The sequence below is a fragment of the Loxodonta africana genome, chromosome 25 (assembly GCF_030014295.1).
Source record: "Loxodonta africana isolate mLoxAfr1 chromosome 25, mLoxAfr1.hap2, whole genome shotgun sequence".
Taxonomy (NCBI): domain Eukaryota; kingdom Metazoa; phylum Chordata; class Mammalia; order Proboscidea; family Elephantidae; genus Loxodonta; species Loxodonta africana.
Genome location: NC_087366.1, coordinates 15806089 through 15833816, shown reverse-complemented (window position 1 = coordinate 15833816; position 27728 = coordinate 15806089). Strand labels below are relative to the sequence as shown.

General features: G+C 38.4%; 2 protein-coding genes across 4 annotated transcripts in view; one reads left to right on the top strand and one right to left on the bottom strand.

Moving 5' to 3' along the window:
• The first annotated feature begins 1168 nt into the window (after positions 1 to 1168).
• On the top strand, positions 1169 to 19285 carry PRG4 (proteoglycan 4). The gene is made up of 12 exons (XM_064276505.1): positions 1169 to 2367; positions 4823 to 4945; positions 6585 to 6704; positions 9756 to 9899; positions 10465 to 10578; positions 11962 to 14934; positions 15861 to 15938; positions 16725 to 16861; positions 17207 to 17363; positions 17851 to 18048; positions 18526 to 18651; positions 19188 to 19285. The coding sequence occupies exons 1-12, from the start codon at positions 2070 to 2072 to the stop codon at positions 19283 to 19285; spliced, it is 4566 nt and encodes a 1521-aa protein (XP_064132575.1). The 5' UTR covers positions 1169 to 2069.
• A 53-nt stretch (positions 19286 to 19338) lies between these two features.
• The window catches only part of TPR (translocated promoter region, nuclear basket protein), a 57164-nt gene continuing 48774 nt past the window's right edge, over positions 19339 to 27728 (bottom strand). For 2 of the 3 annotated variants that reach the window (XM_003410841.4, XM_064276503.1), the window contains 7 exons: positions 27559 to 27653; positions 25654 to 25760; positions 23847 to 23942; positions 23554 to 23710; positions 21533 to 21651; positions 20590 to 20685; positions 19339 to 19536 (listed from right to left, as the gene is read on the bottom strand). In XM_003410841.4, coding sequence (XP_003410889.2) covers positions 19481 to 19536; positions 20590 to 20685; positions 21533 to 21651; positions 23554 to 23710; positions 23847 to 23942; positions 25654 to 25760; positions 27559 to 27653 — 726 coding nt within the window. In that variant the 3' untranslated portion in view covers positions 19339 to 19480. The remainder of the gene's footprint in view (positions 19537 to 20589; positions 20686 to 21532; positions 21652 to 23553; positions 23711 to 23846; positions 23943 to 25653; positions 25761 to 27558; positions 27654 to 27728) is intronic. The other variant, XM_023549184.2, reaches the window with a different exon arrangement.

The following is a 27728-nucleotide window of genomic DNA, read 5'->3' as shown; positions in this document are numbered from 1 at the left end:
TAGAAATCTACACAGCCAGAGAGTCTTTGTAATCTCCGAATAGCAATTCCAAATTCCTTGGAGAGAGAAATATATTGTCCCAGTTCAGTTCAGGTTTCTACTCTCAATCCTCCGAATTGTGTCTAATGGGACAAGAGCACATATCAAAACATGGCTTACAGGGGCATACCCCTTTGGATGGGGAAATAGGTCCCAGAGAACAGGGAATTTTTTTATGGCTGAGAAAATAACCTCTAAATTGTCTTCTAGGTACTACATGTTTAGTTTAGAAACATTGTGGGAACAAAAGAGATACTTATGTTATAGTCCCTGTCCTTAAAAAGGTCACAATCTCATAAACCCATGTACATTTGAAAGAGTAACATTTATTATTATGATTAAGTACTAAAGTGATGGCTTTGATCAAAAGACAGCTGAATATAGTGGGCACCTGGTAGAACTTAAAATGAAAGGACCTGGCTCTGGCTCCTTTCTTCTTATGGATCCTGAAATGGGTCACAAATTCTTTGAGTCTTCATTTTCTCATTTGTAAAACGTGGATGATCATGTTTAACGCAAAGACACTTTGGGATAATTAAATGCAGTGCCTACCAAATGCACAGTAGATAGCAGAATTGACTGGTTCAACAAGCATGTGTTAAACACAACCTTTGTGAAGCATTGGACTAGATGTTGTCAGGAAAATCAAGGCCATCAGTGATGGTTGTCCTTGGGGAAATCACAGTCTGTTGAGGGGAAGTGAGGATTCACGGAACAGATAATTTCAATAAAGTGTAGTACATTTGTTATCTATAATTCTGCACATGGTTTGGATTGATCCTGGAAGATTTTGGAGAGGTGTTAGAATTTAAGTGAGACCTTAACGGTAGGTAAAACTTGAACAGCAACATTTCATATCAGACTGGGGTAAAGTCTTAAGCTGAGCTGACTGAACTCTGCAAGATTAATGGTTCACATTTTCTCGGTGGCAAGAAAGGAAAACTAAGATATGCTCCAAATACTGCTAGGCTTAAACCAAAGGGTTAAGAGACATACCGATACAGGCTTTTCCATTGTAAAGGAAGCTAGAAAATCCACTATGTGGATAATACATCTGTAGAGAATTGAGAGCAGGTTTTCTGTGCTCTCAATTATCTACAGAAATGTACATTTGATTTAATGGTATAAGTTCACAAGATTTACACTATAAACTAACACTGGACAAGTTTCAAAATTAGCCTTCGCTAGATTTAACTGGGGAACAAAGGGAAAAGAAGGAAGGAAAGAAAAAAAAAAGAAAGAAGGGAAGGAGGGAGGGAGGAAGGGAGGGAGAAAGAGAGAAAGAAAAAAAGGATACCAGCCCTTGGATGTTTCAAAGTTGCTGCTTCGATACACAGGTCAAAACCTGCCAGAGTGATTTACCATCTCAGAACAATTTGTCCACTTCATTTAGAAATTAGAAGTACATTTTGACCAATAAATCTAAATTTATTTTGCAATAGTCATTTTTTCTTAATGGGAGTGTTTTCCAGATGTTGCCTAAGTCTAGTCGTCTGGGCCCTCTTCCAATAAATGAGGAAAGTTTGATTTCATAGGTTGTCACTGTTGATTTTGTCTAACCTTTGAACTAATTGGTTCATCCCAATATGTTTGCCCTGATAAATAAGACTTCCAGGACATTGGAGGGATTCATCTATCCTTTGACTCCTTTGACGGGTAAGTGTCAAAGTTAACTTGCTTCATGGAATTAAATGTGCTTTCGGTTCAACAGGGATATACCTTATTAAAGATGTTTGAAAAAGATTTACAGGGATAGTAGTTAGAAAGCTTTGAAAAGAATCACAGTTATGCAATACACCTGTTGGATTCTTATAAATTTATGAGTTAAAGGAAAGTTGGAATGATAACACTGTTTGTTAAACTAAATTTTACTGAAGCTGTTTTTTTCCCCCAAGATGAGATTTAACCTTTGCACTGTAAGTACACGCTATAATTTGAATAGAGTTTAAGATAAGTCTATTTTCAATTTTGGGAATTTCTAAAGTATTAAGAGGGTCAGTAACAGGACTGAGATGGTGACTTGATGATATATGCTGCCTATGATGAAATCTGATGATCAAATATTTATTTTAAAATTAAAACTGATTACTTTAAAAAGTTGTTTCAAGAATAGGATGGTTTTATTATTAAATTGCATTTTAAAAGTTACCGAAATATTGTATGTAGCAAGGGCATGTACCAGCACTGAGATTAAAGAGTTTTTTAAAACTTCCTTTTTATTTTCAGCAAAAGCACAGTACCTGAAAGCAACCATGAAGTGGAAAATACTTCCTATTTACTTGCTGCTGCTACTTTCTGTTTTCTTGATTCAGCAAGTTTCTTCTCAAGGTACCTACACCATCAAAAATAGTTTTATTTAACAACTGTTGGTTATCATTCAGTTCCAATTTTTATGACAAGAAATGAATTTCTAAAAATGTGTATTTTTTCTAGTTTAATAGTATAACTTTTAAAATCATGTAAAACATGTCACATAAGTATAAGCATTTTGGGATTCTCATTTTTTTTTTCTCCTGGGTTATGAAATCGTTCAAGAAGAGTGAGCTTTATGTATAGAATAATTTGGGCACTCATTTTTACCTATGGTTCTTTTGATAGTTTAAAAAAAAATACAGACACCTACATGATATACATGATAAAGCTATGCTAGAGGTATCCAATACCATCAAAATAACTGAAAATAAAAATATTTAAATAGCATATAATTTTTGCCTACACGTTGAAAAAGAAATTTAACTAGTCTTTCACATCAAATACGTGATTTTTCAAGCAACCAATATGGACATGGTATCATGTCGTAATAAACATTTACTGGATTTCAAATGGTATTTTATTAATCTTGAAAGTATTCTCTCTTTCTTATAAGGACTTACACAGATGTAGACTTACACAGTTGTGAATGCCGTTTGTGTTACAACATTGAACTGTCCACACTCTTCCGAGAGTCAGATCCGGATGAACTGTTCTTGTTATTCACATTTCAGACAACATTCAACGTAAACACACTGACAAGAGTTTGTAGCACGGGATCGAGGTTGATTAGTGCAGTAATGTTAAGTTCTGGATTTTTTCTTTTCTTTCTGTTCACTTGATAAGCAAAATCCGAGGGAAGAAAAATCCAAACACATGATTGTTTTGGTGAAATTGCTAAAGCAGATCTTTCCAGTAAAATAACTAAAATCCTGAGGATGAAAGATAAGAGTTCCAGAACTGCTTAGATAAGAACAGATGTATAAAAGCATGAAAGTATATTACATATTTAGGAAGGTATGATGACGAATCCGGTATCTTCAGACCCTTCTCTCACAAAATAGTATCACAAGTCTCACACACTGGGTACATTTCTTAATTACTTTTTCCACTAAAGCAATTTTACTTTCCTTTAAATAAATGAAATTGAAATTAATGGCTACAATTAATAGACATAAAAGTAGGACAGACGTTTGATTTATGAAAATAAACCTTTTCCTGGAAAGTTAATTGATTTCCTGTTTCAGAAATTGGCCACCTGTAAAAGTCTTTTGATTTTGTCTCGTCTGCTTCTCCTGCTTTCTCCTCAACCTCTTCTCATTCTCTTTTTCTCATTATATATATAATATATGTATTTATATACATACACTATATATGCATTTCTGTACGTATGTATGCAAAAAGTTCTTGAAAGTTGTCCTAATCTTCATTGTTTTATTTGCATATTAAGACTTTAACTTTTCTGGACTCATTGTTTTGAGACTTTTTCAGTGTATTTCAACGTCTCTGTATGGATTTAGAACATTGTACCTTCCAGTCTGTTCCATTGATGGCCTCTATTGTTACAGCCCCATGCTTATCTCTCAGGGAGGGTTTTAAGGTGCTATTTTCCAAAAAATTTTTGAAATGTTTGGCAATGATGCTGCTGTACTTGGTTTGTTGCCCAGCATAAATCTATTCATCACCTTCATATTCGTGTTCAGATGAGATTTCAGAGGATATTGATTTCGTCCTCACTTCAACAGTGGTTGTAAGCATCTACCTTCCCCCAAATCTAAAGAACCCAGTTGTCCCTGCAGATAAAAGGACGAAGAACCCTAGTACAGTCTGTGCCGGCACAACCAGCCTGCTTTAAACTCATCAGCAGGCATGAGAGACAATGTGATTGGGTGGGATTTTGGAATAAGATTTACCAGAGTTCAAACGTTGGGCTGTTCACTCAGGATGACCATGTAATTCATCATCAAAATCAGAATATTTTTGAGAGTAGAAGGAGTCAGTATAAGTAATTAATAGGTATTAATTAACCTATAATACCTATAAGCCAGAACTGTGTACTAGTTGTATGCCCTTGAGTAAGTCACTTAAATTTCTGAGTTTCAGCTTTCTTATCTCTACAAGGGGCTAGTAATACCCCCCTGGAAACATTTTTTTAAGCACTAGAGATAACGTATGATGCAGTGCTCAGCACAGAGATGCTCGATAAATGGCAACAACGTAGTAATCACCTTAGTGGCAGCATCAGTAGTAGCTGTAACTGCCATTACTCCCTCCTCCCCCAGGACGATCACCCTCTTTATGCAAAGCCATTACCTTGCTTGATTTTTACGTGTGCATTTATCTTCTCAGTCTGGTGACAAATAAAGAGAATGATCAAGGCCACGTAAAAGATCAGCTAGAGACATCAGCTGGGCCTACAGCTTTTCCAATCAATAAAATTCTCCCTCACCAAGCGGTTTTGTCTTTCTCATTAGATAGTATTCTTTCTGCAAAGTGATTTGTCCATGTTTAAGTTAGTATTGTATAATTTTAGATTTATCAAGCTGTGCAGGGAGATGTGGGGAAGGGTATTCTAGAGATGCTGCCTGCAACTGTGATTATAACTGCCAATACTACATGGAGTGCTGCCCTGACTTCAAGAAAGTCTGCACTGTGGGTAAGTCCTGAGAGCTGGCGTCTTCTCTGTCAAGCCACACCAACCTGCAAGGCTTCCCTTGTACCGGCTGGCAGTGTTGTGTTCACACCACTTCATTTCTTTTGCTTAAGTGTTTTTCCTTCTATCTGCATAAATGTTGCAGTGTGCTGTGCCTAAGGATGGTGTCAAAGCTTGTGGTTACTGGGAGGGAGGGAGGGGGGCCTGGAAATCTGTTACTTGAAAAAGTTTATTGGTTATCTCCAAGAAAAAGGTCCTATTTTAAACCAGTAGCAGTATAACCTGTTGAATTGACTCTGACTCACGGCAATGGCGTGTGTATCAGAGTAGAATTGTGCTCCCTAGGGTTTTCAATGGCGATTTTTCAGAAGGAGATCGCCAGGCCTTTCTCCTGAGGTGCCTCTTGGTAGGCTTAAACCTCCAAGCTTTTGGTTACCTGCTGAGCAGGTTAACTGTGCCACCCAGGGATGCCCTGTTTCAAACAGAGCCTTAAATACTGTGACTTAGGATTCATCGACCTGTCAACCTTTTGGTTAGCAGCTGAATGCTTAACCACTGCACCACCACGGCTCCTCCCAAACCCAAACCAAACCAAACCCACTTCCATTGAGTCAATTACGACTCATAAAGACACTATCAGGCCCCATCCGGTAAAGAGCAAAGAGTAACAATCAGGGTTGTAATTGTTTAGTGGTGGGGCCCTTCAATTGTTTTGTTTAATAGCAAAAGAATCCACAGATATAATTTTGAGTTTTCGATATTAACATGTTTCTAATTTACCTAAAAAAGACACCTAAGAAGCATTAGAGTTTAATATTTGGATGAGTTTCAGTTAAAACCCAAAGGGTCTGAATTTTAAATTACGGGTACTCTTTCAGTTGAACACATTTGGAGCCATTTTGTCATGAACATAGAAAGAGTTCATATTCAACGTGTGAAAATTATAATTAAAATTCTTAAAAGTTGTATTTGCTTTAGAATTTGCATGCGAAGCCAATAAAAACATGTTGTCCTACAATACACATGTGCAAGGTAATTATTTCAAACAAGGCTGTATAAGTCACTATATCTCTAAGCAAGGCTTTTTTTTTTTTTTAATGAACAGGCCTCTTGTATATATTTATGCTTTGATATTAGGCTGAAAAATTTCAAACTCCTTGCCAAGTTTGTTGTAATAAAGATCCCTGCATTATAAAGGATTTTCAACCCTGAACAGTGACCCATTTATGTTAAGCCAGCTGGTTGGAATATATCGTTCTAGAATCTGAATATTCAATTAATCTATTACAAAGGAGGAGACAATGGAGGGATTTCATACGAAGGATACTTCACTATTGAGGCACCTCTTAATTTTCCATTGTCCATACTCATAAATATCTCAGAAAGAATTGCCTGTCCCCTGGAGCTTTAAAGGGCAAGAAATTTTCCCTAAGTCACCATATTGCTTTTTGACTTGGACTGTCTCCACTTGGTGCACCATCCATTTTTTACTGGACAGTGTACTTTAAATTCCAAATAAAAGACTTAGACATACACTTTTGGATCACTAGTCAGCTACAAGGTGGGAGATTGGTACCAAAAGGTACCAGTCATGGGCTATGCTGCCTCATCAATAATCCATGTTTTGTCTTGCTCTGGGTAGAGCTCTCCTGTAAAGGCCGCTGCTTCGAGTCCTTCAGGCGAGGGAGAGAATGTGACTGTGACTCAGAATGTAAGAAGTTTGGCAAGTGCTGCCCTGATTATAACAGTTTCTGTGAAAAAGGTAAGCATCATAGTATCAATCGATGCCTCTTGGTACACTCAGATCTGTTCACCTTCCTCAGCTTCATGGATAGTCTAACCTGCAGTCCATCTAAGGCCTTGATTTTACTAATGTTTAAGCTGCTCCATAATAATTTTGTTTTTGAAGATAAATGAAAGAAGGAGAACCTCTTCCAACAGCAGTTCCTGTCCAGCCAGGCTCCAGGAGCACTGGAGGTCCCCAGATGGAGGAGCACAGAGGGCACGGGCTGCACGTACATGATTTATTCTTCCGATTTGGTTCAATTTCAGGTTAAGCCAGTAGTAACCAACCCACTTGATGATGTCTTGTCTTACCCTAACGGTGCTGACTACACAAAAATCAACTGTCGTTTGAGCTATCTGTGCTTTTTGGTCTTCACATTTGAACACATATTAAGGACAGTACTGACATGGTGCCCGAGGTGTAATTAAGGTATGACAGATAGGGCGCATTCCCTGGGCACTCCTTGACGGGGGATGCTACTGAGCAGTTTTGTCTATTAGCCATCTCAGTTTCCATGGTCAACAGTGAGAGATCGTTCAGCAATTTAAAGCTACTTGTACTGGGTGCTATTTTCCATAGATAGGCCCCTGTCGACGCTCAGCTTCTTGGAGCAAGTAAATTTATGAATCAGTTTAAGCCACCGAATTTACAGGCAAAACTATTAAGAAGTTGCTAACTTTCTGTTGTTACTTTATTTCCTATCTCTAAAGTTCCTCCAGTAGTCTCTGTACAAATGATTGTGTGTAATCTCACCGTCGTTGAGTCATTTCCGACTCATAGCGACCCTATAGGATAGAGTAGAACTGCCCCATAGGCTTTCCAAGACAGTAATCTTTATGGAAGCAGAAGGCTACATCTTTTTCCCACACAGCGGCTTTCTGAACTGCTGATCTTTTGGTTCGCAGCCCAGCAATTAACCCCTGCATAACCAGCGTTCCTTGTTGTGTGCTATAGTCAATAAAAGGGATATTCCCATTTTAAATTCCTCTTCTCTGGCTATAGACCAAACTTGTTGCCATCAAATCGATCCCAACTCATAGCGACTCTACAGGATGGAGTAGAACTGCCCCATAGGGTTTCCAAGGAGAAGCTGGTGGATTTGAACTGCCAACCTTTTGGTTAGCAGCCAAACACTTAACCTATTTAGTATATAACAAAACCCTCCAGACTTCACAAAAAACATTCTAAAAACATACTTAAATGACACGTCGATTTTTTTTTTTTTTTAAAGTCAAGCCCCGCTTTATTAAAGTAAAAATATTTGTGGAGGCAAAAGTGAAAAAATAAGCATTGCTCACATAACCTTATCATTTTGTTTAAACAAGTCCATGCCTCCTGCTTCTTCAGGACGGTGGGGAAAGATATGGTGGAAAACTGTTAATCAGCATATTTGAGGAATGTTTCTTAACTGTTGAATGTTATTATTGGAAAGCATTCCAAAAAAAAAAAAAAAAAAGTAGACAACACCCTTGTAATCAAAACCTCAGAGCTCTAAGGTCCCGTAGCCTTCGGAGGGACCCAAGATGAGTGATAACATATTTACTTATTACCCCGATAATGTATTTGGCTCTGAGGCAAAAAATTAAAATTTATTTTAGGCAGGGTGGGTGAGTGGGGAGCGAAAATGGTTAGAGAGTGCTGAAGCTTTGAGAGAGCATCTTAATAGGGACAACGCTTCATGCTACCAAGCGTTGTGTCAGATGCCTGAAACAGAAATAGAAGTCAATTAAAAAAAAAACAAACTAGATGAAGGCAATGCCAGGCAACTTCATTTACAGAATTCACAGAGATATTCTGGTCCCAACTGAAAATAAAGCAACTGCCCAGAGCTTCAAATTCTTTCTTTTGAAAAATAAGAAAACAAACTATTTTGAGACTTACCACTTAGTTGTTTCAGTGTTGTGACAGATAATGCTGGTAGGCATCTCTATACAACTCAAAATTATAACATGTCAACAGTTGAAGGAACCAAACAGCTCAGTCTCTTCATAATGTGAGTGAGGAAACTTAGCCCAAGAGGTTAATTGTTTTGCCCCAGATCACTAGCTAGTACATAGAGGAACTCTTCCTCAAACTAAGGTACTTGGCGTTTTTGTTGGGTGTGGGGAGGAGGGAGAGGTATAGTTGTCACTTCATGGAGAACACAGCAGTAGAGATCTGAGGAGATGTTTGGTGAAGCAGCAGGACTTGCCACAGCTCTCCTCTACCCAGAGAGTAATGATTGTTCTCTCTTTTTTTCTTTAATCTTCCAGAAGTCCTTCTCTTTTTCTTCTGGTTTCTAATTATCAAAAAATGCCCTAGGTCTTTTCTTCTAGACATGAAAAATGTGGCAGAAGAGAAAAATATTTAAAAAGATATACAGCAAACCATTATCAGCTGTTTCTTTGAGATGAGAAACACATTTTGAGGAAAAGTGAAGGTGTAAAATTTTCACATGGGTAAATATTCATGTAGAATTTTTGTAATTAAAAAAATATAAAAGGCAGTTGGTATCATTTGATTTATATAATATGAAAACAGGAAAATGTAATTATTATATTCTTCTTCTTAGCAGCATGACTATCCTGCCATTCACATGCAATATTATTTTTATAATCACAGAAGGATGGCACAAGGGATTGAGCTTGTAGAGTGAATTATCGTTTAGGCTGTCTAACACCTTTAGAAATCATCTAGGATAAACATTTCATTTTGCACACAAGTAAACCAAGTTCAAGAAGGGTTAGCCCATTTGACTGAGGTCACAATGGGAAAAGCCTCAAAGGCCTGAGATTGGAATTTAGGTCTTCTGACTCTTGAGCCATTGCTCCCTGTCATAATTTACAATCATTTGAGAAATGGTATTTTATAGCAACAAATCCTTAGAATTAATTGGTCTGGAGTTTTAAGTGTTGGACTAGAGCCCACCTGCACTGGTGTTCACCAGCATCTACTCTTGAATCCAGATGCCTCTGTGCCTTTCACAGTTAGACTTGCTGATGAATATAATAAACAAGGTGCTAACCCACCTGTCTTGCTTGGCTTCAGCGCATAACCCCACCTCACCACCGTCTTCAAAGACCACACCTCCAGTTCCAGCAGCATCTCTCAACATCAGATCAGCCACCAAACGTTCACCTAAATCACCAAACAAGACTGAGAAAGTTATAGAATCACAGAAAATAACAGAAGGTAGGAAGATGACAGATGTATCAAAAGGTGGACTTTTTAGACGAAATCGCGTGTAGGTTCATTACTTTTATGAGATTGTTCTCAGAGAACAGGGTAAACTTGCAAGTCATGAAAGGCGCATTCCATTTTTTGTTTGCCTTTTTTCTTTTTAAAGAATGCTTTATATGCTTCAAATCAAAATTTAAGCTAAAGCATAAACCCTTATGAATTTACACTCTTCCTTTATTTACTGAACCCAGCGTGGGTCTACGCTAAAATTATCAGAAGAGACAAATGTCATCTAAAAAAAAAGGGAAGTCCATGATTTTCACTGCGAACTAGATTCTGTGAGAAATTTTTGACAGATATGGGTAGCAGAAATTAATTCTGCTAGTCTCTGTAAACACTCAGGTGTCTTGCTTTATCTGACAACTGAATTTAACAGGCAGTTGATCATATTACTGATGACATAGTAGCAGAGCACTATGTAGATCAGTAACCAGAAATTCTTGTTGTATTTGGATTGGCAGTTCTTTTTTGTTCTAAATCACAGTCTGTGTGATCAACCTTTTCATTTGATTTATAGAACATTATGTTTCTGAAAATCAAGAGTCCTCCTCCTCCTCCTCTTCAAGTACTCGGAAAATCAAGTCTTCCCAAAATTCAGCTGCTAATTCAGAATTAAAGAAGAAACCCAAAGGTTTGAGCATTGATAAAGATTGAAGACTATATCAATGCCATGTTAACAATAATTATTTAAAAGTAACGTGTGTTGGTAGAACGATTTGAGTGTATTTCAATATTTGGGGGTGGCATATAACTCCATAAAATTACTTTAGAAGATAATCTAATGACTACTTCCTACAGGAAATTCATGCCAAGCAACTAAAAACCACTCTTAGGAGCAAAGGATAAGAAGATACTGTTGAAGCGACTATAGAACCTTAGGATAGCACCGGAGATGATAATTATATTCTTTTACAATCCCTCTTTATATGATATTGTTCTTTCTTCTTCTTCCTCCTACATCTTCCTTGTTTTTTCATTTTTCCTCCCCCAGCTTTCTTTTAACACTTACATACTGCATGAGGTGTTTTAAAAATATGAATTCATTTCTCATAAGCCCCTATGCACTATTTTTATCGACATTTTACAGATCCTCTTTATTACTTTCTTCATAAATTGCATGTCATATCTGGTTGATTTTTTTCTAGATGACGTACTACAGGGTAGGCTATTAACCTCCCCAAAAGACACTTCCTTCATTCTGCTCTTATTTCCTTAAATTCTAAAATATATTCTATTTTTCCAGGAAATATGAGGCTGGACTTATGAAGAGCACTATTTCCTGGGCGGTTGTAATTTCCTCTGAAGCGTTCTTTCCAGCTGAAGTCAGATATTAGCCTTTGAGTTGTTCAGAGTCTTGCACACAATAAAAGTGTGATACATGTTTGCTGAATGGAATTTACCTCAGTGATATGCCCCTTAGGCTTTGTAATTCACTTATGGGATGGCTGCTATGGGAAATCCTGTTAAGTAGGGTCTTTTTACTGTCATGGCATTCCAATCTTCTCTCTACTTCCCCTGAAAGTGCCATGCTGGGGTGAGTAGAGGGAAGAGAGCAGCTAATAGCCACATGTACGGTAACAGGGTTCGGCAAGGGCCAAGGTGATCAAAGCAGATTCCAATGGGGTAGTTGAAGAGGCTTCAGAATCAACTGGTGCAGGGAAACTCAGAGATAATTGGATCTAGGTTTCCAGGAGGAAAGAAGTGACACTGGGTAATGAAGAATAAGAGGAGGGGTAAAAACAGCAAAGAGCATTAACATAGAGAAATTTATATTAAGCATGTAGGGTTTTACTTGGGCTTTTCATCCTTATCTCATTTATTTCCTAAAATAGCCCAATAAGATAGGTTTAGTATTTTATCATTTTACAATAAATTAATGAACATTTTTTACTAGGGGGTAGTGATTTTTTTTTTTTTTTAGTGATTTGTCTAGAGATACACAGCTAGTCAACGATGAGATCTTTCTGTCACATTAAAGACAAAAAACAATGACAAGATGTGTTTTTTTCTCTAGTAAAAAATAACAAGAAGAAAAAAACTCCTAAAAAGAGACCTGCCCCAGAACTACCAGTTGTAGAGGAAGCTGGAAGTGGACTGGATAGTGATTTCAAGCTCGCTCCAACTACCTACATTTCTACCACCCAGAGCAATAAAGTTACTACACCTCCCAAGATCACATCAGCAAAACCAATAAATCCTAAACCCAGTCTTCTACCTAATCCTAATACAAGTGCTGTTAAGGTTACATCCAAAGAGACACCTTCAACAGCCAGTAAAGAGACAACAGCAGAAACTGAAAAGACTGGTACAACAAATAAACAGATTTTGACTAGCACAGAAGAGACTACTTCAGCTAAAGAGATACAAAGTACAGAGAAAACATCTGCTCCCACATCTGAAGTGCCTGCTAAACCTACACCCAAAGGTGAAACTACAACCAAAGCCCCTTCTCTCACCACCACAAAGGAGCCCACACCCACAACCACCAAGGAGTCAGTTCTCACCATCCCCAAGGAATCTGTACCCACCACCCCCAAGGAGCCAGCTCCCACTACCCCCAAGGAACCCGTGACCACCACCACCAAGGAGCCCACGACCACCACTACCAAGGAACCAGCTCCTACCACCCCTAAGGAATCAGCTCCCACTACCCCCAAGAAGCCTGTGACCACCACTCCCAAGGAGCCTGCGACCACCACCACCAAAGAGCCCACAGCCACCAGCACCAAGGAGCCTATGATCACCACTCCCAAGGAACCAGCTCCCACTACCCCCAAGGAGCCGGTGACCACCACCACCAAGGAGCCCGTGATCACCACTCCCAAGGAACCAGCTCCCACTACCCCCAAGGAGGCTGTGACCACCACCACCAAGGAGCCCGTGATCACCACTCCCAAGGAACCAGCTCCCACTACCCCCAAGGAGCCCGTGGCCACCACTCCCAAGGAACCAGCTCCCACTACCCCCAAGGAGCCAGTCACCACCACCACCAAGGAGCCCGTGACCACCACTCCCAAGGAACCAGCTCCCACTACCCCCAAGGAGCCCGTGACCACCACCACCAAAGAGCCCACAGCCACCAGCACCAAGGAGCCTGTGACTACCACTCCCAAGGAACCAGCTCCCACTACCCCCAAGGAGCCTGTCACCACCACCACCAAAGAGCCCACAACCACCATCACCAAGGAGCCTGTGACTACCACTCCCAAGGAACCAGCTCCCACTACCCCCAAGGAGCCCGTGGCCACCACTCCCAAGGAACCAGCTCCCACTACCCCCAAGGAGCCCGTCACCACCACCACCAAGGAGCCCGTGACCACCACTCCCAAGGAACCAGCTCCCACTACCCCCAAGGAGCCCGTGACCACCACTCCCAAGGAACCAGCTCCCACTACCCCCAAGGAGCCCGTCACCACCACCACCAAAAAGCCCACAACTACCACCACCAAGGAGCCTGTGACTACCACTCCCAAGGAACCAGCTCCCACTACCCCCAAGGAGCCGGTGACCACCACTCCCAAGGAACTAGCTCCCACTACCCCCAAGGAGCCCGTGACCTCCCCCACCAAGGAGCCCGTGACCACCACCACCAAGGAGCCCACAACCACCACCACCAAGGAGCCTGTCACTACCACTCCTAAGGAACCAGCTCCCACTACCCCCAAGGAGCCGGTGACCACCACTCCCAAGGAACCAGCTCCCACTACCCCCAAGGAGCCCGTGACCACCACCACCAAAAAGCCCACAACTACCACCACCAAGGAGCCTGGGCCCACCACCCCCAAGAAGCCTGCACCCACCACCCCCAAGAAGCCAGCTCCCACCACCCCTAAGGAACCAGCTCCCATCACCCCCAAGGAGCCAGTTCCCACCACCCCCAAGGAGCCAGCTCCCACCACCCCCAAAGAACCAGCTCCCACCACCCCCAAGGAGCCAGTTCCCACCACCCCCAAGGAGCCAGCTCTCACCACCCCCATGGAGCTCTCACCCACCAACCCCATGACGCCCACTCCCACTATCCCCAAGGAGCCAGTGACCACCACCCCTGAGAATCCAGCAACCACCTCGGCTAAGGAGCCCGCTCCAACCATCCCTGAGGAGCCTGCTTCCACCATCCCCAAGGATCTGACTCCTACTATCCCTGAGGAGCCCACTCCAGCTACTCCTGAGACACCTGCTCCAACCACCTCAGAGTCCTCTACTTTAACTATCACCATGGAGCCTCCCTCCACCCCCACGATTCCTGCTAAACCAACTCCTGAGTTACCTGCAGAACCCACATCAAAGTCTACTGAAGACAGTCCCAAGGAACTTGCTGTACCTATAACCAAGGCTCCTGAAGTGGCCAAACCTGAAATGACTACAGCACCTGAAATTACAACTGCTGCACCTAAGATGACAACAAAAAAAACCACAACTACAACAGAAGAAAAGACTACTGAATCTAAAATAACAAGTACAACCATGCAAGGAACAACTATCACAACTGAAGATACTACATTAGCCAAAACAACTCTTAAAGCAACAACTACACCCCAAATAACTACTACAACAAAAAAGGCAATGACTACGACTGAGATTAAGAAACCTGAAGAAACAACAGCTATACCAAAAGATACAGCTACTAATTCTGAAGTTACAACTCCTAAACCTCAAAAGCCAACCAAAGCACCCAAAAAGCCAACTTCTACCAAAAAGCCAAAGACAACACCTAAAGTGAGAAAACCAAAGATTAGACCAACTCCTTCAAAGATGACTACCACAATGCCTGAATTGAGCCCTACCTCTGAAGCCACCACCAGCCCTAACAAAGCTCCAAACACAGAAATAATTTGGACAAATCCAAAGAATGAAGACATAGGTGCTGCTGAAGGAGAAAAACCTCACATGATTCTCAGGCCCCCGGTGTTAAGACCTACGGTTATTTCAGGCATTGATTCCTTAGTGAGACCCCATCAAGGCATTAGCGTCAACCTCATGTTTTCAGGTAATCGTCAGTTACATTCGTTCTTAAAGCTGGTAATGTTAACTTGCCCCTGGGTAGCACAAATGGCTTGCATCTGGCTAACCTAAAGATTGCCAATTTGAATCCACCTAGCACTGGTACAGAAGAAAGGCCTGGGAATCTGCTTCCTTTAGATTACAGCCAGGAAAACCCTATGGAGCAGTTCTACTCTGTAACACATGGGGTTGTCTTGACATGGAAATCAACTCAACGGGAAGTTTTTTTTTTTTTTTTTTTAAATGTTAACTTACATTTATCTGAGCCAACATGCCCTAAGTATCATTCCACTGAGTGTATACATGATCTAGAACCCTGGACTTGTTTGTGAAGTTCTATAACTTCTCTGTAGGTAAACAGAGGGTAATCACAGTAAGCTTAGCTTGTCTTTGGAAATTTAGTAATAACCAGTTAATGACTTAGCATTAGGAATTTAGCGTATGTGTCTGTAAGAAGCAGAGATGGCACACAAAATGTCAAAAAAAAAAAAAAGGCTGAGTTTATCCTTAAAAAAGTACAATGCAAAGCAAAAATTTGCAGTATTTTTTTTTTCCAAACCAAGTCCAAAGGGCAACCAGAACCGAGAAAAAAAAAAAAAAAAAAAAAAAATGAATTTCCCATTGCATTAAAACATCCAATAAATGTCTATCTGAAGATTAAGGTAACCTGGCTCATTCTAATTCATAATGAATTTATTTTTATATACTACTTTCTGTGTAGTACCACCTTTAAAACAGAATACTGAAATATATCACTCCTCTTTCACCTCTGAAATTCATTCACCTCAAACTAAGCCCTTCAAGATTTTAGGACAATGTAAACATAGAGGAAATGGAAGCCAGGGGATTTGAAAAAAATGTTTCTCATTATGTTTTATATCGGCCTAATACATTGTTAATTATTTGATTTAGATGAAACTAATTTATGCAATGGTATACCAGTAGATGGACTGACGACTTTGCGCAATGGGACATTAGTTGCATTTCGAGGTGAGCTATGTCTGCATTCTTCTTCCCATCATTTTCTTCTTGGTATTTATGAGAACCAAAGCTACCTGTAGAGAAACCTGACTGACGAATTTATCTCACACAATATTATGAGGACCTGAGAGTAATAACCAAAATATTGGACTCACACAATTGGACATATTAAAGAGAAGCAAAACAAAGAGCTTGAACTAAGGATTTTCCTTCCATTAGGGAAGTAAAATGTATTTCAAATTTTTATTTCATATCATATGAAATGACATCAAGATTTGTATTTCCTATTTTACTTGAAAATAACACCTTGTGATGTATTCAAGTGTTAAACACTCTCCACAGGAGAGTACCAGAATAACATTATTTCCTGTTTCCTAACGCTCTGCTGTACTATTTGCTAGTCCAGTCTTCTTCAAATGTAAGTAGTCATTAAATCTAAAAAGAAACAAATCATACTCACACCAGAAGAGATTTAATTCTGAAAGATAAAGACTTTGAGATCCTGAGAGATAAGTGACTTTCCATTGGTCACAAAGCTGGAAGCTCTTTCTAGAGAAACTAGAAAACTAAAATATTTCTAAGACTATGTTACATTTCAGATGAGAACTACCTACTCTCAGAAATGTTCAAATCCTAACTTCTGTTCTAGTACTCAATGTACCAACTCACCCTTCCAGTTAATCCTTGTTAACACATTTAACCTGTATAGTAAGCCATTTGAAAAATTTCATTTCGGTTTCTTTAAGGTAGGTTTAATTTTCAGTTTGTAGGCTGATCTACTTTTTTAAATTTTAGGTCATTATTTCTGGATGCTAAGTCCATTCAGGCCACCCTCTCCACCTCGTAGAATTACTGAAGTTTGGGGTATTCCCTCCCCCATTGATACCGTTTTTACTAGGTGCAACTGTGAAGGAAAAACTTTCTTCTTTAAGGTAAGAAAATCATCCTTGTGAAGGAAACCAGCAAATAGTTAATACACTGCTTATTAAAAAAAAAACCCATTGCTGTCCAGTCGATTCCGACTCACAGTGACTATGACCACCTAAATCAGCTTAACTTCCACTTTAGAAATGTCCCCATATTTTAATAAGCTATCATCAAAATTTAATAAAAAGTTCACGTCAGGAAAATATTTGGTAACATTAGTAACTTATTAAAACATTAAAAAAAAAAATTAGCCAAGGTAAAACTCTCACCTTACACTTAAATCTAGGAACACGTTCCAAGCCATTTTTTCATAAATTACGTTAACATCATCTTTTCTTTTAAATTACCAGGATTCTCAGTACTGGCGTTTCACCAACGATATTAAAGATGCAGGGTATCCCAAACAAATTGTGAAAGGATTTGGAGGACTAAATGGAAAAATAGTGGCAGCTCTCTCGATAGCCAGATACAAAAACAGGCCTGAATCTGTGTATTTTTTCAAGAGAGGTACGTGTTATATAATGGACAAAATTACAAACCTTTTAAAGAACTGATTTGCCAGGGAATTTTTATTCAACATTTTCATCTATTACTGGGTTTACTGACAAAAGATATCTTTGATGGCTGCATCAAATATTTTTACTGAAAAAATAAAAATTGAGGGCAGTAAGTAGTATTTAGATCTCTTGATATGCAAACCATAATTCATTTGAGTCTTTCAGGTCATTGATAAAAGAATGTCATCATTTACTTTCAAACAAATAAAGTTAAACATATAACTATGCAGTAACTTGGATCTACTCTTTCAACAAGTATTTTAGGATTTAGTAATCATTTTTATAATACCCTTGACTAATAACCAGTAATAACAGCTGAACATTTTATGAAAAAACATGAAAAAAACTACCTCTTTCTCCACCTAGTAGCTCATTTTCACCCTTTTTAAGATTAAAATTAATGTTCATATTATATGTGATTTTCTACTACATAATAGGTGGCAGCGTTCAGCAGTATACATACAAACAGGAGCCCGTCCAAAAGTGCACTGGAAGAAGGCCTGCTATCAATTATCCAGTATACAGAGAAATGATACAGATCAGGCGACGTCGCTTTGAGCGAGCTATAGGACCTTCTCAAACACATACCATCAGAATTCACTACTCTCCCGTGAGAGTCACTTATCAAGACAAAGGTAATTTTCTTATTGTATTAAAAATTTTTACATGTGAAGTAAATGTCATATCGTTTCTTACACAATAGAGTTTATTAGATACAAATACTGACCAGGTAGTCCTAATAATGTAAGCTTATTGAAGCAAAACACATCAATTTGCCTCTCTTAATGACCAAAGATCAAAACTTTCTTTGTGGGTGAGGAATGTAGTCTATTCAGGTTTGTTAATTAAAATAGAATTTATCAAATACCTCTCGCCAGAAGCATTAATACAAGTCTGTAGCCCTCAAACAGTCGTAAGAGAGAGATATTATGGCCGTGTCAGAGAGGGCAAAAACTGAGGCATCAAAGTTAGATAACACACCCAAGGTAACAGAGCTACCAAGTGACCAAATAAGATTAAGACCTATGTCTGTCTGACTCTAGAAGGTGCTCTTTCCAATACAGTATATTGCCTTTTAGTCTGAAACCTTCAATTAAAAATGTCATCCACAGATTTTCTCCACAATGAAGTTCCAGTGAGTACACTGTGGAGAGGACTCCCAGCTGTGGTTACCTCAGCTATATCACTGCCCAACATCAGAAAACCTGACGGCTACGATTACTACACCTTTTCTAAAGGTAAGTAAAATCTAACTAGCTTCTCAAGGATGTGATCTACCTTCTGAAATATGAAAGTAGTCAAAGCAAAAACACCAAGTGGTTACCAAAGGTGAGAAGTTAAGCTAAAACACTCTAACTGCTCTGAACAAGAGACGGTTTATTTTTGGGGAATACATTTTTTTTTTTTTTTTTTTTAGGAAAAAAAAAGCCCAGAAATCTACGTTATTCTGCTTAATGCTAAATGACATCGGAAATAATATTAATTAAAAAGGATAACCTAAGTGTAATTATTATTTTAAAAAATAATTGGGTTATTCTCAAATGCTTACTTTGAAAAAGGAGGCTTGAGTTTAATATTACTGGAAGATGTTGAAAAGTAAATTCATCAAGGCAGCTGTTTTTCTTTTTGTCAGAAAGTTCGAATTAATGAAATTATTTCTGATATTAAAACAATAAGCACTGTTTTTGAGTATAATAACCAACACATATGATTTTTGTTAAAGTTAAGTGGTTTTTCTTTTTTTAAATTAAAAAATGATTTCTCTTTTATTTAGATCAATACTACAACATTGATGTGCCTAGCAGAACAGCGAGAGCAATTACTACTCGTTCTGGGCAGACTCTATCCAAAGTGTGGTACAACTGCCCTTAGGTTGATGGGCAAAGGAACAACCGACCACTTACAATGAAGAAAAGAATGAAAAATTTTGACACAGAAATACATTTTATTAATAAAGAATACTGACATGAGCACACCAATTTAAATACAAAAATGTTTTTAAACTTGACAATAACATTAAAACAGATTCAACAATCCTATTCACAATTACTAGAGTTTATAGGACATTTAATTAATATTTCCTCTATTTATTCCTCCTCTCCCTCCCATTGCATGGCTGACACCTGTAAAAGAAAAAAAGAATCAAACTGAATGCATCTTTTGAGAAGTTAGCTCAAAACTAGGGTATTCACTTATCCTAGTTCATTACAAAAATTGTTTTCAGTATCAAATATGTGCCAGGCACTACAGACATAAAATCATGTTAGATATTCCATATCTTCAGTGGAAATCATTACATAGCAATTAGGTTAATATTTTTATAACATGAACACAATCTCTAATAGTTTCATTAGAAAATATGAAGATATTAAAATTTTAATTTTTTTTACTAGCTAGGCAAAGTCAAAATTTTATTCCAGTGTATAAAAAGGTCTTGAAGAATATAAGTAGAAATGTAACAAATGAACATATGGAACTAGACCACTTTAGATTTTCCAAATCTTACTTTGGGTTCAAGAAGAAATCAATAAATATAAAATATAAGCACCTATTCCTATTTGTAACATATTTATTATGGTATACAAATCAGTCTGCAAGAACCTTAAACCTGTTGCCATGGAGTCAATTCTGACTCTTTCGACCCTAGATGACATAGTAGAACTGCCTCACAGGGTTTCCAAGGCTGTACATCTTTATGGAAGCACAATGTCACATCTTTCTCCCATGGAGCAGCTGGTGGGTTCAAACCACCAACCTTTTGGTTAGCAGCCGAGCACTTAACCACTACAAATTAGTAAATATTATATGGTCAACCTGTAATTAATCAACCCCCGAAGCTTATTTTATTATTTTTTATTAACTTTTTTTTGTTGTTGAAAACACAGCAGAGTATACATACACAATTCAACAATATCTACATGTACAATTCAGTGACACTGATTACATTCTTCAATGTGTGCAACCATTTTCACCCTCCTTTTCCAAACTGCTCCTCCCCCTTGAACATAAACTCATTGCCCCTAAGCTTCCTATCTAAACTTTCAAGTTGTTGTTATTAATTTGATCCCCTGGAGCTTATTTTAAAAACTAGATACAAGTTCAAAGCATAGCGATTAGAAAATCTGTCCATTTATAACTACCTCACATCTTATGTAATCAGTGTGTTAGAAATTTACCTCTCTGTCTGTTAAACTGACGGCCACGAACACCTTGTCTCAATGTTGTCTGAAGTCTTACTCGTCTGAAAGGCTTTGGTTGACTACTACTAGTATCTAAGGAGAAAAAAAAACCCATTAACATACAAGGAAATTAAGTTAAAAAACAAGAAGGCACCTATAGTGACAAAAACTAATTACCAAATGAATGCACGGATAAAAACCAGGTGTCCATTTCCTTTCACTATTTTTTTTTTTTGTAAACAATGACAGACATTCAACAAAAAAAGTATGAAGTTAAAAAAAATCCTTATTTGAAGAAAAAGCTTGATTTTTTTCATTCATCCACTCAACTAATTTAGTAAATATATACTTAGTGCCTGCCAGGTATCAGGCACTGTGCTAGGTGTTGGGGAATACAATGGTAGGTAAACAAAACATCAGGACCCTCAGGAAACAAGTCAATTACAATATAACATGAGTCATACTTGATTCCTTTTTTTCCAGACACTCCATATCCAATTCACTAGCAAATCCTGCTAACGCCAGTTTGAAAACCTAATCTAGTTCCGACTACTTCTCACAACCTTTACTCTATCAGCCTAAGTCATCACTATCTTTACCTTGCATTACTGCAATAGTCTCAGAACGTTCTCCTACTTTCTACTCATTACTCATTTTCAGTCTCTTCTTTACACAGCAGCCAGACTGATATTTTTAAACCTTAAGTCGGATCTTGACACTTATCTGCTCGAAGCCCTCCAATGACTTCCTATCTTGCCAAAGCAAGTACAGTGACCTATTTGGTCTACTTTTCCTTTTATAAAATGACATTTCCCTTTCAAATAAAGCATTTTAAAACTCAAGATAAAAGACATTTATCGAACTGTTACTAATAAAACGGCATCTTTGCAAACAAGTTTGAGGCATCAAAGTTGTATTGTAGCCAAGGGCAGGAACTCACCTACAGACGAACTGGAAGGAGGATCCTGGCTGGTGGAAGGAAGGTCCGACTCATCAGAAGCCTGAACTGGCTCTTCCTCCTGCTGGCTATCAATTTCTAAGCTCGCCTCTGAACTAATGCTAAGAAAGGAAAACAAAGACTGATTAAGAAAATACAAAGCTGAGTCTAGAATGTATCCTAAGTTTTCCCAAACTTTTTTTTTTTTTTTTATCACTAATATAACCCAGATCTCCCCATCAACTCAAAACTATAGACTATGATATCTTTAAAAATTTTTAGAGAGGGAGGGGAAAAAAGTTGTTTCTTACTGGAATATGTTCCAATTTTAAATTTAGTTCTTCCTTTTTTTGCTATTGTTAATTTTTTTTTCCCTTTTGACAAAGAATTTTCACATTCTTAGTGCTCACTGGAGGTATAGTCTCCAAATTTTGATAACTCCCAAAACGGTTTTTGTGGAAAGCCGAGTACTAAATAATTCACAATAGTCGTATTACTACCAGCATACCAGTAACTCACCATGGGGTCTAGCCCAGATGAGACAGGCTGTGGGGATGTGAAACTCCTGGCTCAATGGTTATAATTTCATCTTTCTCTCGTTCAAGAAAGCATATCGAAAAGCAAGTGACAGAGGTAAGAGTACAAGAATAACTTGCATCTGGTTCCAGTTTTTCTGTTTATAAATTTCAATCCAATTATTAATAAACAATTTACTGGACAGAGATCTCCCACAACTGTGTCCTGAAGTTGAGAAGTGCTTGTGAAGTGTAAGGAACTTGAGGTTGGAGTCAAGTAGTGTCTGGATTCAAATCCAGGCTGGGCCAGTTACTTGTATATCCTAAGCAAGCTATTTTCATACGGTCTCAGCTTGAGTGCTTTCACTTATAAAATGGACACAATATTTTGCAGAAATATTGTTCAATTTAGAAATGACCTGTGTAAAATGAATTGCATACATGGTATGCAAATACTGGCAGCTAGTATTCTCAGCAGGGTGTGTAATCTTCCACCGTGTTAGAGAATAACAGACCTGCTTTTTCCCTCATATCCAGGAACTTGCCTATAATTATTCTACTAAAATGTCACAAAATAAGACAAAATTCTTCAGTTCTACCTAGGAAATCTGAAGTCTACTTTTAGCTATGCTTCTAACCATGCAGTGTAGACCAAATTTCTCCTTATGTAAAGAATTAGGTCTCACACCTTTAAAGTTATAAAACAACTTCTCCAAGACCACTGTCCAATGGTTTTTTTCATTAAACTACTTGACTTCCTTTGACTTAAAAACATCCAGGTGATTTGTCATGAAATACTTCTTTTGTTAAGCCTTCTTTGTAACTAATAAGTTAAATGTGGCCGTATCTTGAAAATTACTAGAAAAATCTCTAATTTTTATGAAGCCAGTTTCTCGCACACCCAAGACTAACTGCACATAAGTAAACAGTGAGGAGCACATGAAAGCCCACTACTAAATGGAAAGTGACTCATTTCCTAACAGCTTTAATTTTCACAGAAAGGCTTCTTTCTTGGGGAGAAAAGTTCAAGCAGCTACTTTAATGGAACAGTATCAATGCTTTTAAAGAAATACTTTGTTGTAGGATACATACTACAATTTTCAGGGAGGTAACTGTTCCTAAAATGCCATTTTCTATAATATTGATATATTTTGTATGCATTAGGCACAGCGTGCAAGCTGCCTGGAATAAGGGAAGCGTACAGGTTGAGTTTGTGTTGCTGTGAGGACAATAAATACTAAACTTGTTCCAAATTTAGATCAGGGTGAATTTTATATCATTTGTTACTGGCTTCTCAATTCTAACAAATTAATATGTAGTTGTATGTGCATAATCTCCAAGTCCTAATACATATTACTAGATGCAAAAATTAGTTTTCGAAACAAATGGCTTGGTTTATTTACTTAATAGGATACCATTAAAAACACAGCTGAACAGATCGTTTCCTGACGTAAACAAACGTAAAATGTCTGGTGAGCTTAAAGCAAAAATTACAAAGTAAACACACACCCTTCAGATTCTGCCTCCACAAACACTTCATCTCCATCATCACCTGTTGCTGTTTCATTTGTTGTGGATAAAGTGCCAGTGGATGTCGTCACCATGGGGACAGACTGAGAGGCATGCTCTGAGGCATCAGAAGTGGCACTCTCAGTAAATACGGTCACTTCAAAATTAAAAGACAAGAAAAGTAGTTAAAATCTTAACTTTGCAATTTCTCTACTTTTTAGCCACAAGGTGTCTCACAGGTTCCCATCTTACCAGTAGAACACAATATCCACAAATCTGCCTTTGATACCTACCTGGGGCTGCTACCTGTAGCGGAGTAGTGGGGACACTTCGGCCACCAGACTCTTCTTCATGGGCTAGGAAGAGAGGCGTTTCATACATTCCTAAACCTAAAGACAATGCTGCACATGAATGACTGGAAGAACATAAGACTGTCAACATGCCAGGTGTCTGAAAGGAAAAAGGAATTACCTGAGAGCCCTGACTTTCTCCAAGCCCATAATTTAACTGGCACATCAAGCAAAAATCAATCTCTTAGGCTTTTAATGAAATTTAACCAAACTTTAAGCTCGCTAATGTTAACTAAAGCACCCTTAAAAGTTAGTTAAAAATGCTGCTTTTATAGTTTCATACAAGCTAACTTTACTCAGTACTCACCTATGTTAGATTCTACTCCTTGCCAAAACTGAAAAGTTCTATTATCCCTCTTTTAGGCTTAAAGAAACTAACGTTGAAGGAGGTTAATTAACTTTGCCAAGGTTACAATGCTACTGAGTGGTGCCATTCCAACTCAAGCCTAATTCTGGCTCCCACGTCCAGAACTGCCCTGTTAATACCAAGTCACACAAAATTTGGAACTGATAAGGAGTCAACTCACAATTTCCTATCGGTAAAAGCCTGAAGTATTAGAACTAACCTCCTAAACCACCAGAAAACAGAATACGTTCTATGACTTTTAATGAAAGCTACAGATTTATTGTCTCAGGCTTTCTACAAAAGTATTTATGGGTTCCCTCTTTACTTACAAAGTGCCAGACAGCTTCTCAGCTGAGAATTAAAAAGTAATTCTACAAACAGATTAATTTAACTTGTGATCATTTTACTACTTCCACATATTTTTACATTTTTTCTTATTTTTAATAATGTTAATGTATCCAGCTGGTTTTATACATTTAGCTTAGAACAATTACAAGCAACAAACTTTGAACAGAAAACACGCTGTATTCCTTCCAACGACTTTAAAACTGTTAACCAGTTGCCTTCCAGTTGATTCCCACTAATAATGACCTGTGTGTTTCAGAGTAGAACTGAGCACAGGTTGTGACCTTTCAGAAGTAGATAAACAAGTCTGTCTTGCAAGGTGCTTTTGGATGGACTTGAACTGCCCACCTTTCAATTAGTAGCTGAGCACTTAACTGTCTGTGCGACCCAGGGACACCTAATAGTACTACATATATTTACTGGTTCGATTACTATTCCTGAATACCTACTACACGCATATGGTACTACACTGGAGCCAGATGGGATACAAATGTAAAATCCAGCCTTATGCCCAAAAAAGTTTGAACTTTGCTGGAAAGATAAGAGTTGTACAGAAGGCGATGTTTAATAAGTATATATACACACCCACTCCTCATTTACCGACACGATCAGGTTCCGAAGACCAGGTCTCTGTGAAAATCAGCATTATGTGAAAATGGAAGATCACCACATAAAGCTCACAAAATGGAGGATGACTGTACCATTACATAGCTGCCAAATCACATCATTACTCAACCGCGAAACCACTGAGAATCACGGTGCCACTAAGTTAACACACAACCTTAACCATCACAGCCAGCATTACCTTCACTGTGCATCTCAGTGTTCATTACTGCGAGACATACATTGTTAAAGCGCAAAATAGTAGATTTTTTACTATTACTGTAAATGCGAAACGTCAGATAGCAAGATAGTCGTTAGGTGAGGAGTACGTGTATTATGACTTTCTCCAAAAATTGGAATAGGGATTATTTGCTGTGTTTTGAAAACACATTAGAAAAGTTTAATATCGAAGACATGAAAATTTAGGCGATCTATGGGTTTTATTTAGCTATTTACCTCCTTGAGAAGCAAGCTGGCCAAGGTCAGAGTGACTAGAACTTGTCTGTGGCATATCTTCAGGTGGTCCAAACCGAAATCTAGGAACACCAGCAACCTGTGGGGAACTAAATGGATAAAAATTATACTTAATATGAAATTTAAAGGTACCCTGTTTGAACAACAATAGTGGAAAGAATGTAGGAAGGAAATATGAGCACAACAAACTGGGAAGGAAACAGATTAAAAATAAAGTTAGTAAGGGGATTCTTACCTATAAAAATATTTCTTTCAAAACATCAGTTGTCAATGAATTTAGTATAATATGAATCACCTGTGGTTTACATATAAGTAACTTTTAGCTCTCCTGAACTATGACTCCCATTTCCTCCACGTCTGCTAGACATTTCTACACAGATATACTGAAGGCAATTCAATCTCACCATAAGGCATAACAAAAAGAATTAGAATGAAGTCATAGTTATGGATAAATCCCGTCAGCTCTCTGGCCCATTTCTTATCTGAATTCACAAGATGGCTCCCAAGATCTATAACAATTCTAATATTAAGATAGCTAGACACTTGTTTTTCTTCTTGTGTTCTCTGTCTTAACAACACTATCATCCATCTTCCTGTCTAAAATCTAGGATATAAAACTCAGGATTATCTCTCTTTGCCTACTTCTTACCCTGTCTTCCCCTTGCTAGCCAGGTACTAATGTTTATGGTTTATACTTCTATAATAACTCTTCAATCTTTTTTTCTCATTTCAACATTACTGCTTTAGTTAAGGCCCTAGTCTTTCAGGGCCATTTTTAAACTTGCCTCCATATAGTTATCCTCTTAAGGAAGAGCCTCGAGCTATGCCTCAAATTTCCTTACTATCGGGCCCATAATCTTGGATAGCTTCCTGCGACCTAGAAAATAAACTCCAGCTATCTTCTTAACACACTTATGGCTCTCTGTTGACAAGGCCTCATTCAACTTTTTCAGTGTATGTCAGATAATGAGACTGCCACTCGATATCTGAGGTAAAAAGGCAAAGTTGAACTTATCGCTGACTATAATAATGGAAAGCTAGGTCACACATGTTCTCATTGAGCAGAGTCAGCTACTAAGCTTATACAACGTTTTCAGAAGCACAGAGTTCGGGCTACTGGCAACTTTTAGAGGTTTGAGGGTTTGACATCTGTAGAAGCAGTTGTTCAGGAGAGAATGCCACTGACTGGCGAGCACTCAGAAATGTGATACTGGAGTGAGTCGGTTCCTGTCTGGCTGACTTTCAGAAGGGGGGAGCTGACACCTCAACATGAGAGCTGAGGTGATTTATGGTTAATTGACTGAACAAGGCCACATGCTACCACAGCTCTAGGGCAATTCATTTTTCCCAAGTTTGTGGAAACTTACATTCTGACCTTCAAGTATATCCTGTTATCAGCCGATAATTTAGCCACAATTGAACATGTGTACTTTGATGTGTTTATCAAGCTGGAACAATTTATCCCTGGCTCTTAGCTTACAGACGCCTTTTCATCCTTTAAGAATAACTGCATAGCACAACACTGAATAACACAGGTTCTAGAGCCAGGCTGTCTGGTGTGAAACTAAAATTTGTCATTTCATGGTTGTCTGATCTCTAAATTAACACTAGCAACAAGCTAGGTTTTAAACCCAGGCTTTACAACTCTAAAGTCTATGTTCTTCTGTTATACCGCTTTTAAATTTCAAATTCCTAACGGAAGCAACTTTATTTTATTCACCCTGCATAATTTTGCCCAATAATACATCCTCAATTCTTCTACCCCAAGTGCTTACTACACAACAGTGAAGGGCTCAACAAATAACTCTATCGATTAATGAATAAGTTAATAGGGAAACAGGAGGAATGTGATTAGTCATGCGATACGTTTCCCTTTCTTTAACTTACTGAATTGCTTCAGCAAATCCATCAGTGCGATGTGGCACCACAAGAGTTGGGGTACTTGGAACTGTTCTGTCTTCATCATCAAAAAAATGCTGCTGCTAAGACAAAGACAGAAAACAAGAGCTAAATAAGCATGACAGGAGAATGCATACGGATTATACAAGTATTTGCTG

Bases quoted from the DNA above. Each gene is read 5' to 3' on its own strand.
- PRG4 (XM_064276505.1), top strand. From the start codon at position 2,070: ATGCTGCCTATGATGAAATCTGATGATCAAATATTTATTTTAAAATTA. The intron at 9,900-10,464 runs GTAGGAAGATGA...TTTGATTTATAG, and splicing joins ATCACAGAAAATAACAGAAG to AACATTATGTTTCTGAAAAT. The intron at 14,935-15,860 runs GTAATCGTCAGT...TATTTGATTTAG, and splicing joins CGTCAACCTCATGTTTTCAG to ATGAAACTAATTTATGCAAT.